The 15320-nt window shown below is 32.2% G+C and overlaps 1 protein-coding gene across 1 annotated transcript in view; it reads left to right on the forward strand.

The window, feature by feature from the left end:
- Window positions 1-15320, forward strand: part of LOC133338494 (uncharacterized) — a 62390-nt gene that overhangs the window by 42784 nt on the left and 4286 nt on the right. Inside the window, exons 5-9 of the mRNA XM_061546662.1 lie at window positions 3366-3551; window positions 4235-4552; window positions 4618-4815; window positions 6477-6843; window positions 6901-7031. Coding sequence (XP_061402646.1) covers window positions 3366-3551; window positions 4235-4552; window positions 4618-4815; window positions 6477-6843; window positions 6901-7031 — 1200 coding nt within the window. The remainder of the gene's footprint in view (window positions 1-3365; window positions 3552-4234; window positions 4553-4617; window positions 4816-6476; window positions 6844-6900; window positions 7032-15320) is intronic.

Raw genomic sequence — 15320 nt, forward strand, 5'->3', positions numbered from 1 at the left:
TAAAATTAAAAATTATCTCGTTGACTTTGTTGCAGTTTTTTATCTCACTCTGTATTTTGGGTTTGGTTTAGCTATTCCGAGTTTTCAGAGGTAGAAAATTGCCAATATAGGTTTATATTTTCGGCATATTTCCAACACAAAGGTCCAACTTTTAGTATTTAGAAGGTCTTAGCTGGTTATGAAATCTCCTGGCATGTAATTTTCTTAGGCGAAGAAATCCATACCATCTGAATAATTGGTTCCAAATCTCTCCCGCTAAATATAAATATAAAAGCTGAGGTGGTAAATCAGCCCTTGGTGGGAATTTAAGAATTTTGGCTCATGGACGGATTCTAATATAGACTAAGTAACATTAACTTCTTCAAAATATTTAAGTTTCAATAACCTACCTGATAATTGTGGTAATATTTTGGATTATGAGGATCCATCTAACGAGGATCCATATTACCTCAAACAGATCATTCAAGGTGACGAATCTATGGAGTATGTCATTGACGCCCAGAAGAAACGAAGGTTGAAGAAAGCACGTCAGGTTGAGTTCACGGTTTTTTTCAACTGCTGTAGCCTGGTGCATCATGAATTCTTGCCGCAAGGTCGTACGGTCAATAAGGAATTTGTGTCATTTTCGAGAGGCAATTCGTCAGAATCTAAGCTGGTGCGGACTTGACCCCGGCTGATATTTTGCTCTTCCCAATGCTGAAAACACCCATGTAAGGAAAAAGTTTTGCTACGAATGAGGAGATAAAAGAAAAGTCGAAACATCAGCTGTTGGCTTATCAAAATTGTTTCGAGGATTGGAAAACATTTTCAAAAGTATATAACGATGTGACAATTTTGAATCAAAACGTTTGCTCCCATCAAACATCAGCATCGTCTTCCAATTATGTTAAAATCAATTACTAAAGTTAATGAACTATTTTCAAAGTGTGGTGACTGTCAGTAATGGTGGTCGGAGGGTAACTTATCTTTCATAAAATGTCCATAGTTCCAAAAATATTGTATACAACAGGCTCCAAATAAAACGACCATTGTTATTATCATTCCATATAGCGTAAAATTTAGATTTGAGTGTGGAATTTAAATTACGCCTAAACAAACTAAAATATTCTCCAGATAATGACCTTCTAACAAGTTCCAAAAATCCATTGTTAAAATAAAATATCAATTGTAAAAATAAGACAATTCCCAACTAGATTACCAAGGGTCTCATTGATAAGGGCAACGAACTGCATTGGGAAAAAAACTTGATGCCCTCCAGGGCATCATTTTTATTGTGGCTATAATTTTTTTAATACATTTGTTTAAACAAATATTGAAACGTGAATCAAATCGGAGATCACATCGTTAAAAAACCCTCTTACAAAATGCAAACGCATTTTTATGACAAAATGTGTGAATAGACGAGGGAGATGAATGCCACCTATCATCTGAAATATTATCGATTGTGAAATTTTATTTCAAGAAATGAAACAATAAACTCCAGTCTGCTGCTGCTGCACCCCTTTTAATAAAAACAACTGCGGCTCTGAATAAAACTACAACAACAGCAACAAAACCCAAAGAAGAATATTTTATAATTCCCCCAAACAGACAAAATGAATTTGAAATGATGATCAACGGCATGATGGTGGATAGCTGAATGGTTGGCTACACGCTGAAGATATGATGATCATGAGCATTGTCAAGTTCGTATGGTGGTTGGCTTCGGATCTTGAAATAAAAATGTTTTAAATGGTGGAGAGGGGATATGTGTTTTGTTGTTGTGTTTCTTTTTAATTTATTAGAAGTCTTGGCTTGATGGACTTTAGGCAAACTGCATCTTGAAAAACTTAAAACATTTGCAATAATCCACCAACGGAACACAGTTGCTGGTCTCTGAGGAAATCGGAAAATCGTTTTGGTGCTAAAATTAAAAAAAGAAAATAAAATTTTAACAACAACAAAATATAATAACAACAACAATGCGCTATGGTGGCTATGATCTACAAAAAGCTTCAAAGGCCACGCGATCGGAAAATAACCCATCGGATCAAACGGGAACATTTCATTTGAGAAAAGTTCAAAATACCGCCTGCCAGATTATGGAAAAATTCAATACGAAACTACATCATTCTTTGAGGAAATTATATTCCGTAAAAGCTTTTCAGGAGTCTTCCTCCGGTCCAGGTCGTAATTCCCCTCTTTCATTTCGTGGTTCTCTATTCGATTCGGAAAGTTGTTCGGATAATGGAAGAAAAAGTGCTACCGGCACCACAACCACAATTCGTTATACGGAAAATGATTTCCGTCCCCACTTCGATTTCAGTGAATGTAAAGACCAGCATAATTACATATTCGGGACGAATATCTATAATCTATCAGCGCGCAATATGCTAAATGGAAAATCGACAATAAAAATTTTAAATACCTTCAAAGAAATCGAGGAAAGTAATTCCCTGGAATCCATCAAATCGGCCAAGAATAGCCTGCAGCGCCTGAAAGAGGAACGTAAAACCATATTCAAAGAGCTTTTAGACCTTTCCAGCTGCGATGAATCTTTGGAATTTCGTTTGGTCAAAGACTATTTGGAATGCAATTCCTATTCCGAGATTGAAAATGACTTGGAATTTAAAGAATATTTACAGCGTAAAAATTATTCCGATATTTTAAGTTATCTGGAGGATTGTGCTGAACCGAAAAGTATGATGTCCATATCTTCATCGGTGGCCAGGGCCCAATCGGCATTGGGTAAAAATTCTTTAAATAGTTTGAAGCTGCTATCCACACCCAAGCCCATTAAGGAACCCAAGCGTACACCACAAATTGAAAGTCTGGTATGTTCCACTTGTCGTTCCGCCATGGGTGACTACAGCTCCTCCTCGTGTCTCTCATATGGAGGTAACACACTAAAAGCCCCCAAGAACCGTGATCCCGTTACAGAAAAATCTAAACAACCGAACAGCAACACGAACAACTTCTTTACATCATCATATCGTGAAATTTTAAAATTTTGTCAAGAATTTTTCGAAGAAAGTTTCTCGCCGCACAGCAATGGCTTTGAAATGCCCAAATTCACTTTCGGTAAATTTAAGGAACAAAAATACGAACAAATTCTCCAGGAATTTGTCAACAACCAAGGCTATGCCGAGGTTAAGCATTATGTGGAGGATAAATTTGGACAATTTATTGAACAGGAGTTGTGTAAATATGTTAGCACTTTAAGGCAAACAAATGGTGGGGACGCCGCCTGTGGAGAATGTACATATGCCGGAGGCGATAACTGTTCGGAATGTGTAATGTTTTTGAACAAAAATTAAATAAATTTCGGATTTTTGTATATTAATTAATTTTTGTATTTTTTCGGTTGTTTCTGTTTATTTTTTCAGGGTTATTGTGACCAAATGCATTCGGAAGAGATGATGCATCTGGTGCCGGCCAGTTTACAGGGCAAAGAAGACATCCTCTTCGGTAATCTTCATGAGCTCTACACATTTCACAATGACGTATTTCTCAAGGATTTGGAGAATTGTATATCCACGACAGAATTGGTGGCATTATGTTTTGTACAAAGGGTAAGTGGAAAAATATAAAAAAATATATTTATATATATAAAAATGTTTTAAAATTTATTTTGGGAAAAAAATTAAATAACCAATAAAATTAAATAACCAATTTTTAAGAATAAATTATTATTTAAAAAATTAATTAATATTGAAATTCATTAAATCCTGAAGTTTAAAAAAATTGTTTTGAACAAATAATTAATTTTTAAAAATTATTATAAATTAATTAATAATTACTATTAATTAATTATTTTTTTATTTTTAACAAAAATAATAAGTAAATTTTTTTTGAAGAACTAATTTAAAAAATATTTTTAAAAAATATATATGTATATATATACATTTTTTTTTTGAAGAAAAAATTATTGTATAAAAAAATTAATTAATATTCAAATTCATTAAATCCTGATGTTTTAAAAAAATTTTTTGAACAAATAATTAATTTTTAAAAATTATTATAAATTAATTAATAATTACTATTAATTATTTTTTTTTTATTTTTACCAAAGATAATAAGTATTTTTTTTTGTTTTAAAGAATTAATTTATTAAAAATAAAAAAATAATTTTTAAAATATATATTTTTAAGAAAAAAATATTGTTAAAAAAATTAATTAATATTCAAATTCATTAAATAATGAAGTTTTAAAAAAATTATTAATTTTGAATTCCCGTTTTTTTCTGTTCTTTCAGCGTGATACTTTTTATCGTTTATATTCATTCTACTGCCAAAATATCCCACGATCAGATCGTCTACGTGAAACACTGGTCGATACACATCTCTTCCTGCAAGAATGCCAAAAACGTTTGGGCCACAAACTGCCCCTAGCCGCGTATCTACTGAAGCCCGTTCAACGTATAACCAAATATCAATTGTTACTTAAGGATCTGCTACGGTTCAGTGACAATGGCAGTTGCACGAAAGAGCTGCAAAAGGCTCTGGACTGTATGCTGATTGTGCTGAAGTGTGTCAATGACTCAATGCATCAAGTGGCTATAACGGGATTCCCGGTAAGTTGTTAAATATTTTTTATTTATTTTTATATGTAATGATTGTTTTTTCTCCTTTTTGGCAGACCGATTTATCTCAACAAGGCGAATTATTGTTGCAAGATTCATTTCAAGTATGGTCTGAATCGAAAAAAGACATTCGCCTGCGCATAAAGCCCCAACAAAGACATATATTTTTATATCAAAAATCTATGCTATTTTGTAAGCAAACTTCGAAGCCGGGCCACAATAAGAGCACCTATCAGTTCAAGCATTATCTAAAGGTGGGTAAATTGATAATTTTATAAAAAAATATTTAGAAAAAAAATCCAAAGGCATAGATTTAAAAAAAATTTCAAAATTTCGACAGAAATTGAAAAAAAAGATTTTTTTATCATCCCACAAGGATTAGATTTTTTAAAAAAATATTTTGTTAAGACGTAGTTTTTTTTAAAAAAATATTTTTTGAAGGCGTAGATTATTTAAAAAAAATATTTTTTGAAGGCGTAGTTTCTTTTAAAAAAATATTTTTTGAAGTCATCGATTTTTTAAAAAATATTTTTTGAAGGCGTAGATTTTTTAAAAAACATTTTTTGAAGGAGTAGATTTTTTAAGAAATATTTTTTGAAGGCGTAGATTTTTTTAAGAAATATTTTTTGAAGGCGTAGATTTTTAAAATATATGTTTTTTAAAAAATATTTTTTTTCAAGACGTAGATTTTTTAATTTTTTTTTTTTTTTTTTTGAAGACGTAGATTTTTTAAAAAATATTTTTTGAAGACGTAGATTTTTTAAAAAATATTTTTTTAAGGCGTAGATTTTTTAAAAAATATTTTTTTAAGGCGTAGATTTTTTAAAAAATATTTTTTGAAGGCTTTGTTAAAAAAAATTGAGGCGTAGATTTTTTAAAAAATATTTTTTGAAGGCGTAGATTTTTTAAAAAATATTTTTTGAAGGCGTAGATTTTTTAAAAAATATTTTTTGAAGGCGTAGATTTTTTAAAAAATATTTTTTAAAGGCGTAGATTTTTTAAAAAATATTTTTTGAAGGCGTAGATTTTTTAAAAAATATTTTTTGAAGGCGTAGATTTTTTAAAAAATACTTTTTAAAGGCGTAGATTTTTTAAAAAATATTTTTTGAAGGCGTAGATTTTTTAAAAAATATTTTTTGAAGGCGTATATTTTTTAATTTTTTTTTTTTTTTGAAGACGTAGATTAAAAAAAAAATTTTGGAAGGCGTAGATTTTTTAAAAATATTTTTTGAAGCCGTCAATTTTTTAAAAAAAAAAATTTTGAAGGCGTAGATTTTTTAAAAAAATATTTTTTGAGGGCGTAGATTTTTTAAAAAAAAAAATTTTGAAGACGTAGACTTTTTAAAAAAATTTTTTTGAAGGCGTAGATTTTTTAAAAAAAAATTTTTTGAAGGCGTAGATTTTTTAAAAAAATTTTTTTGAAGGCGTAGATTTTTTAAAAAATTTTTTTTGACGACGTAGATTTTTTAAAAAATATTTTTTATCATCTCACAAGGCGTAGATTTGTTAAAAAATATTTTTTGAAAGTGTAGATTTTTTAAAGAATAGTTTTGAAAGCGTAGATTTTTTAAAAAATATTTTTTGAAAGCGTAGATTTTTTAAAAAATATTTTTTGAAGGCGTAGATTTTTTAAAAAATATTTTTTGAAGGCGTAGATTTTTTAAAAAATATTTTTTGAAGGCGTAGATTTTTTAAAAAATATTTTTTGAAGTACTGGTAAGGCGTAGATTTTTTAAAAAATATTTTTTGAAGTACTGGTAAGGCGTAGATTTTTTAAAAAATATTTTTTGAAGTACTGGTAAGGCGTAGATTTTTTAAAAATTTGAATTTTTTTAAACAATATTTTTTCGAGATCCCACAAAGCCTAGTTTAAACAAATGTAATTACATTACCTCTCTCTCACCCCCATTTTCAGATGTCTCAAATCGGTCTAACCGAATCCGTGCGCGGCGACACAAAACGTTTTGAAGTTTGGTTACAGGGCCGCCAAGAGGTACACACTCTGCAGGCGCCAACCTTGGAAATCAAAAACAAATGGGTGGCCGAAATCAAAAAAGTCCTGCTAACCCAATTGGAAGAGTTGAAAGGTGAGAAAATCAAACAGTATGGTCTAAATCATCGTGGCCTCAGACAGACAACATCATGGGATACACCCAATATCTTGTTGGGTGGCCCCGGCCGTACCATTAGTTGTGATGCATCGTCGGAATCATCGAATCGTAACTCGAATTGTAGTAGTAGTGATGATAATTGTACAACAATAAGTTTGGGCAGTGGTAATAGTGTGGGTGGTATGATGGCCCCTTGTTCAAATATATCGCTGGTATCTGGTATAACAGCAAATTCGGGATCCGGAGCAGCAACAGCGGCATCGGATAAGGAACATAATAATGAGGCATGCGGTTGGAGTTCAGATTATTCGAATAGTGAAGATGAAATGTCAACGGCCGATGATAATAGCAGTACACCGGTAAGTTGATTAAGTTATTTGGTTTATTTTTGAAGCCTATTTTTAGGCATGTTTAGTTGTTTTTTTTTTATTGAAAAAAAAACTTTTTTGAATATATTTCCCTTTTTTTGTTGAAAAAAAAAATTGAATTGGTTTTCGGTTTAGTTTTTGAATTTCCCCCTATTTTTTAATTTTAGTTTGAGTTTTTTCAAAATTATTGTAATTTGTATTCCCTCGAATTTTTTTTTGTTTATTTATTTGTCCTTTGTTTTTTGTTATTCTTTTGTTTCAATGTTTTTTAATTCATTTTTTGTCTTGTTTTTCTCTTCATGTTTTTTTGGGTTCTCTTTGTTTTATTTCCATGCACCAAACCAAAAACAAAAACACTTCATTCCAAATATCTAAAAAATAAATAAATACCAAACAACTTACGTCCTACGCAAAACAACAAAACGTAATGTAACAATAATTAAAAAAAAAAATTAACTAAAATTTAAAACCAAAACAAAAAAAAAATAATTTCTCTCTGGTGTCTGTGCCGTGTAATGAAAAAAAAATCTCTTCCCAAACAAAATATCAAAACCTCAATACGTGTGTGGTATGTGTGTTTGATTTATTCCAATTTATGTAGCGTTTCATAAATTTCCTTGCACCATGGTCTACCACCTCTACTACTACTACTAGCAACAGCACCACTACTCCGCATAATGGCCATCAGCATAATTCGAACCATCACAACCAAAACCATAATCATCACCACCACCACCATCATCAGCAACTAGATAATGGTTCTACAACATATCCTCGTAATTCGACCAACAATACCAAATCCAATTCGAAATTTTATGTTTCCGTTGAGCATTGAGTGGTTTACAAACCAGATGATTTGATAGGAAATGCGGAATTACATTCAAACTTCTAAGGTGGCAAATTCAAATAAAATCTCCTTAGAAGTTCTGTAAAACTGTGGCTTTCTTTCAAAACATACAAAAAAATGGGAATGTTGAACTCTTCTCCACCACTCTTCCTTCCCACTCTACCAAACCAAAATCAAAACCAACGAAAAACTAATCTTCCATGTGCAATAAAAATGTGAAAGAAACATTTTGAAAAGAAAACAAATAGAATTTTTTTCTCATTAAATTTAGAATTTTTATTAAATTACAAGTACAATTAATATTAATTAAGCTGTTTTTTTTTTTCATTCATGTTTTTTTATTTGTCGTCATTGTATGAGTGTGTTGTCTCTGTGTATATATATATATTTGTAAAACGAGCAAAAGGCAAAACATGTAAAAGGAGTCATACTCTCTAGTATTTAGTAATAATAATTTGTTAAATGTTTTAAACTTAGCGGTATTTATTAAAATTTAAAGATGAATAGACGAAGTGGAATTTAAATGTAGTTCTATCAAATCATAAATGCAATTTTGTCAAATTCATTTTGTTTTTTGTATATATAAAATTATATTGCCTAAGTGTGCAAAAATAAATACTCTTTTTTTGAAAGTATAAGAATAAACAAAAACAACTGAATAAGAGGCCATATTTCTATTTCAATTTTGAATATATAAATGGGAATATTTTATTACCGTAATAATGCAATTTCATTTCTTTTGTGGCCACAATGTGTAAAATAATAACAATGATTTCGAATATTAAAGGGGGGTTATTATAACTATATGGATTAAATAAAAATTGAATTGAGTTTAAAGCTCGATTATATTAAAAAATGAAAAAAAATCATAAAGTTGTTATAGTATTATTATATATTATATATACTCTCTAAAAATTAGACAACATTAATTAAAAGTTTATTATCATCAGTGATTGATATAAAACTTTGAAACATTGGTTATAACAAATTTGTATAAGGTTATATATTAGGCACTTCCATATTCATTTATATTCTCCGAATCCACAGACTAAAACCCAATGATATTTTGATTGGGATTTCATTTTTCCATTCTAACAATTCAACAGGGATTCTATCGCGTTTCTTTAGAATAGTGGAGGCTTTTGGATTTGTTTCCCTCAAATGGCCATTATTTGTATTAAAATTCAGTTTCATTCATTTTTTTCCCTTCCACTATCCTTTGAAGATATTTGCAAACTACAAGTCAATGTCGCAATGGGCAATATATTAAAATATAAAGCATACTTTTAGGCGTTATATTCATTTAAGATTTTATTTATAAAATTTTTCGGATATTTCAATTAAAATAAATGTGAATTCAGTTTCTAAACATTTCAAGGCGTGATTTTTTCCAAACTACCTTACATACTTAGCTGGCTTGTGACAGAACATTTTTTCCATAAGCCGAGCTTAAAAAAGATTTCCAAGCGCATCGGTCTTGCGTGTAGATTTTCCATTATGAAAGACCATGTGCACAGACTATTTGTGGCCTTCCCCTTCTGCGTGACTTAGTCGCTGCAGCTCGATACGACTGACAATATTGCTAGCCGCATATAGACTATAAAGGTCGTGGTTCATTCGATGGCGATATTCAATGTCGACGCGATCAGCCCATAAATCTTTCGGATAAAATTTCTCTCAAATACTCCAATAGCTGCATCATCTGATTTCGCAAGTACCCAAGCTTCAGATCCATATAACACGGGTATTATCAGCGTCTTGTAGAGTATGAGTTTGGTTTTGCGGGGGGTGGTCTTGTCTCAAAACTGTTTTCTTTGACCATAGTAGCATCTATTGGCCAACAATATCCTTCTCCGAATTTCAACAATGATGTCATTAGTTCTATTTATGGCGGTACCAAGGTATATAAATTTGTTGACTACCTCAAAACTGTAGTTCTGTAGTTCGATCGCAATACAGAGTGCCATTTCTGTTTACATTTGCATCTCGTATGATATTTTTCAGCAGGATGTTAAACCGGTCACACCACAAACTGTTACCTTGTCTGAATCCTCGTTCGGTATAAAAGGGCTCCGATAGGTCTTTTAAGACTTTAACTGCTGATCTTGTGTCACATAAAGTTATCCTGCATAGCCGTATTCATTTAGCTGAATGCCGAACGCAGACATGCTTTTAGCACCTCTGAACGGGTTGGGCTGTCAAATGCGGCTTTATAGTCGACGAATATGTGGAATGTGTCGATGTGCTTTTCGCGAATCTTTTCCAACATTTGGTGCAGCGTGAAAATCAAGTCAATGGTGGATTTGCCAGGTCTGAAGCCGCATTGGTATGGTCCAATAATGTCATTTACCATTGGCTTCAGTCGTTCACACAGCACGCTGGATTGCACTTTTTATGCGATGAAAGGGAGAAATATTCCTCTATAGTTAGTTGTCAAATATTGTCTTGTCTCCTCTTTTGTGCACGGAACACATGATGCTGGCGATCCAATCATTGGGCATACATTCCTCCAGCCAAATTGTGCTAATCAGTTGGTGCCAGCATCTGACCACCAGTCTTAAATAGTTCAGCTGGTAACCCATCGGCACCTGCTGCTTTATTATTCATTCTTCAGCTGATTGATTGCTATTCTGACCTCATCTTGTCTAGATGGTATGCACTCTATACCGTTATCTCTTATTGGTTCTGGGGTATCTTCTTCACCGTCACTATTTGATAGCAGAAGCTTTTCAAAATGCTCCTTTCAGATCCTCAAGACGGTGTCTGTATCTTTCACCAGGTTTCCTCCTTCATATCTACAGGTGGATGTGCCTGCACCAAAGCCTTCGGTACTTTAATCGTGGGTAAAATTTCCGGACTTCGTCCGATTTGCTCCCGCTCACGTTTTTCTTGGTCTTTCTTCAAACTACCAGGCATGAATTAAAAAAATATATATTTTTTCCAAGTCTTTGTAACAGCCAAATGGAAACGACACATGATTCCTTTTGAGAATATGCAAAGAATCACTTTCTGAGTCGATTTATGCATGTCCGTCCATCCGTCCGTCTGTTGATGTTAACTTGTAAACAAAGTACTGATTTATTTCGCCCAAGGACGAACCCTATTGAAATTTGTAAAAAATAGTTCAGATTTAGATATTGCCCCCATATGTATTTTCGTCCGATTTTATGTAAATGGTGTACCAAAACCGTATATATCTTTCGATTTGCACGAAATTTGGAGTTACGGACTGAGTGGAGTCTAGAATGATGTGTGCTATGTTTCGTAAAAATCGGTTCCAATTTAGATATAGCTCCCATATACATTTTCGTCCGATTTAATGTAAATTGTACACTAAATCCCTTATATATCCTTCGATTTGCACGAAATTTGGCATAGTGTACCGAATTGAGCCTAGAATGATGGGTGCTAAGTTTCGTGAAAATCGGATCCAATTTAGAATACATATTTGAAATATAGACGTCGTATCCGAATCATTGTTATTGTTTTGCAAAATATTTACCACAAAAGTGAAAAGAAATAACCACCGAAAAATAAACCAACGAATAGCCTTCGACACCAAAGAAACACAGCATTAAAAATTCGAAAACGAATTGGAACACAAAAGAAAACGTTACTTCTCGACACCTTTTAAAATATGTGTTTTTCAATGTTTTATTGTTTTAAAATAATCTGTTGCTAGAAAATGACAATATCAATTTAAAAAAAAAAAAATCTCATTTTCAATCAATTGCCAGACAAATTCTGAACATATGTTCGACATGATTTTCTAAGAAAAACGTACAGCTTCATTACAACGAATCATCAACACCATGCCACAACGATTAGTAAAAAAATGAATGATTTGCTTCATCGCGTAAATATCATAAATACATAAAAACAAAACAAAAGTGTTGTGCAGATCATGCATACTATCCTAGAGCATAGTATCCCTCCAACGTCAACACCAGTCAGTCACTCAGCATCATCATCTTCATCATAGCTTTGTTGTTGATTATGTTTTCTATTGTTGTTGTTATGACCACGGGATCCTGTTTAACGTCCATCTTCTATAAACATTTACAAATGACGTACGTAAGTTGAATTTCATTTAGTAAGACCAAAAAAAAAAAACTTTAACATTCCCTTACGGAACCTGACCCCCCTTCTTTCTTAAATCTCACACCGCCCCGCCCCCACCTAAATCACTACCACCACTAATCACAAGTTAACATAATTGAATTCTTTTTTATTTTAATTTTTAGCATATGTGCGTGTGTATGCGTGTACGTGTTGTGTTAACAAATTAAAATAAATAATTGTAAAATTAATTAACACAATTGTTAATGCATTTGCAATGCAATGCAATCCATAACATAGCATACATTTAGGCTGCAAACATTATGCATTGCTATAAAAATTAAAAAAGTTGTCATGTATTGTCTTGCGTAGAATATTTACCATAATTAGGGAGTTTCATCGGATTAATTTCTGATCACTACTTTATTAGGGGAATCATTCAATGCAATTAAGACTATCTGACTGCCTTTTTTTTGGATATCAAACCAACCATTAGGACATGAAGTCAAAATTTCAACACCCTAAAATTTATTTTTCGATTCTAAGGATGCCCTTAATGTCGGAATCCAATGCACTAAAGGTTTTTTATGGTCCTTGTTATATAGCCACGAAAATACATATCATTGTATGAATTTTGTCTTGAAATAAACATTCAATATTACCTACCAACACCCAAATTAACCATTAATCTCAAAATGACCATCTAATCAAATAACATTGGCGTGTGCACACCCTAATATTGTAGTATTAAAACATTAAAATATGTACATAATGATTATAAATATTATAAGCTTTCCACCCCAGTTCTATAATTGTCACTATAAAAAACATCGAACATCGAATTTTAGAAAATTAAAAATGGAAAATTCGGACTTTATTTACTGTCATTCATGATTTCTACAAGTCAATCTGATAAAAGAAAATAGTTTTTTAATTTATCAGGAATTGTTTTAAGAGTATGAAAATCAATCAAAAAATATCTTTCTTAAGGGTACAGATAAAATCGTAATCAGCCCAATCGCCAAAATATGGGAGAATTTCTATTCCCACGGAAAGCATTTCTCTCGAGAGAAAAATCCTCCAATCGCGGAAAATATAGGAGTAACATTTTTGGAATATGGCATCTCTTCACTTTTAATTATATCCAATGATGTTGCGCTCGTCAACATCATTGATATTGATATATCCATTTGGCTGACTTCATTAAGATGCTCATTTGGTCCTGTTTCATCACTGGCAGTACTTAAATATTCGTTAAATATTCGCTGTCTCTTCATCATCGTCAAGACCAACAGGGTTTACTGCTAGGGATAAGTTAATCGACTTTCGACTAATCGATTAATCGACTTTTTGTTTTGAAAAGCCCAAAAGTCGAAGTCAAGATCTATTAATAAGGTCACCAAGATAGCAATCGAAATCGGAAAACAGCTGTTTTTTTCTCAAGTCTAATGTCAAAAATTTCGAGTTTGTTTACGTTTTCATAATGGAAGTCAATTCACAATAATGCATTTTGACAGCAAACTTGAGAGGTATCGATAATCAGCTGGTCTCCCTTGGTGACCTTATTTATAGGCCATGGTCGAAGTCGACTTTTGATCTATGAGAAAATCGTAAAGTCCATTTTTCAAGATCGACTTTCGATTTTCTTCATAAATATTTGGTTTTTTTTATCACAAAGCTCAAATTACTCAAAAATTGCACTTTCCGGAACTTTACTTTATCTGTTCACAATAATTCATATAAAAAAGCAAATTTTTAGTCGATTTTGCAGAAGTCAGTTAAAGTCGAAAATCGATTTTGAACAGTTTTAACAAAATCGAAAGATCGAATAGTCGACTTTTTAGTCAAAGGCTAAAATTGAAAAGTCTAAAAATCGACTTTTTGGTCAGAGGCAAAAATTGAAAAGTCTAAAAGTCGACTTTTGCGCTCGACTACGTATCCCTATTTACTGCAACACCCTCTGCAGACGATTTCATTTCAATAAGATTATAGATAGCTTCTTCGGTGCTTGATAACTTTTGGCTCCTTGTTTGGGCCGCCTCCTGTTCCTGTTTTGTATTGTAAATTCTGTGCAGCTTTTTGCCTTACATATTTTTTTGGTCAGCCCAAACCTATTTTAAGTAATTTTGAAGAATGAATGGATTATTTTATGTAAATGAAAAATGTAGTACTAAACCTTTTTCCATTCGGTTATCCTATCGAATTGAGCTCATTTTCCGTTTTTTCCAAAACCGAGTAAGATACTCTTTGCTCCCTTTATAAAATCCACGTGCAATGTCTGGATGTAATTACATCACTGACACTAAATGCTGCAATTGGGTTTTATTTGTCGTCGACCTACAAAGAACTAATTTATTTATTTCTATTTCGATTTACATTTGAAACCCCCTTACTTACATTTTTTATCTCTCTTCGATTTTCTTTGTGTGATATTTTTTGAGGAAAACACAAATCGAACTTTCTTATGATGCCTACTTTTTCTTCTTTCTCCCTTTAACTCCTATTTTACACTGTTGCATAAAAATAGTATTAAAATATGAGATGTAAAAAAGGGAAATCCGCGAATCATGTTTGGGATCTATGACTGCCAATCCTCACCGGCGAATTGTGGGGAATGGACCCCGCATGATATCAATTTATCGCCAATTTTGACCTGTTCGATCAGCATCTTTATCTAAGGGTTCTCTTGATGCCCTAAAGATAGAGTGTATATTAAATGGGCCATTCTGATTGCAATACCTCGAAGTATTTTTCGGGGACCCCACATTTTGTTGATCAGAATAAAATTATATCTCAACTTAGTCCCGTCCGTGTGTTTCTTGAAATCAGAATATAGTGCGCAATAGTTAAGATAGATGGAACTTTGCATATACATTGTTACTACTCCGGTACCCGAAAATATTTCAAATTAAAACTGTCAAATCTTCCTACCAAAAATTTACCATGAAATCAAATCAACACACCCGAACTTTGAAACACTCTCTATATTTATGCAGATCCTTTGTGAAACACCTGGGAGGGGTACTGTGACGAAAATTTATTGCTATGCTGAGTTTGAATACTTCCAACATTAATGACCGGCAACTGGACAGCATTTCCCAATGATAATCCGTCAGTAGCCGGACCACCCTGCCTACTTGTCATATTGAGTTTTTTTTATGGTGAATTAAACGAACAACTTAACTTCTGTTGTTTGAATATGCGCGAAGTATGGTCCAGATTAAACCCAACATTCTCTTTTGATGCTGCAAACCAAGGTCTATTAAAATCATCCAATAGATGTCTTCTTCTGCGTGATCTTGTCAAAAGGACTTTCTCCAAATATTTTAGTTTGATTAAAAGGAAGGCTATATTTATATAAGACAAGAGCCATT

The sequence above is a fragment of the Musca vetustissima genome, unplaced genomic scaffold, assembly GCF_032173495.1.
Source record: "Musca vetustissima isolate MV318-11 ecotype Yass unplaced genomic scaffold, APGP_CSIRO_Mvet_v1 utg40789, whole genome shotgun sequence".
Classification (NCBI taxonomy): Eukaryota; Metazoa; Arthropoda; class Insecta; order Diptera; family Muscidae; genus Musca; species Musca vetustissima.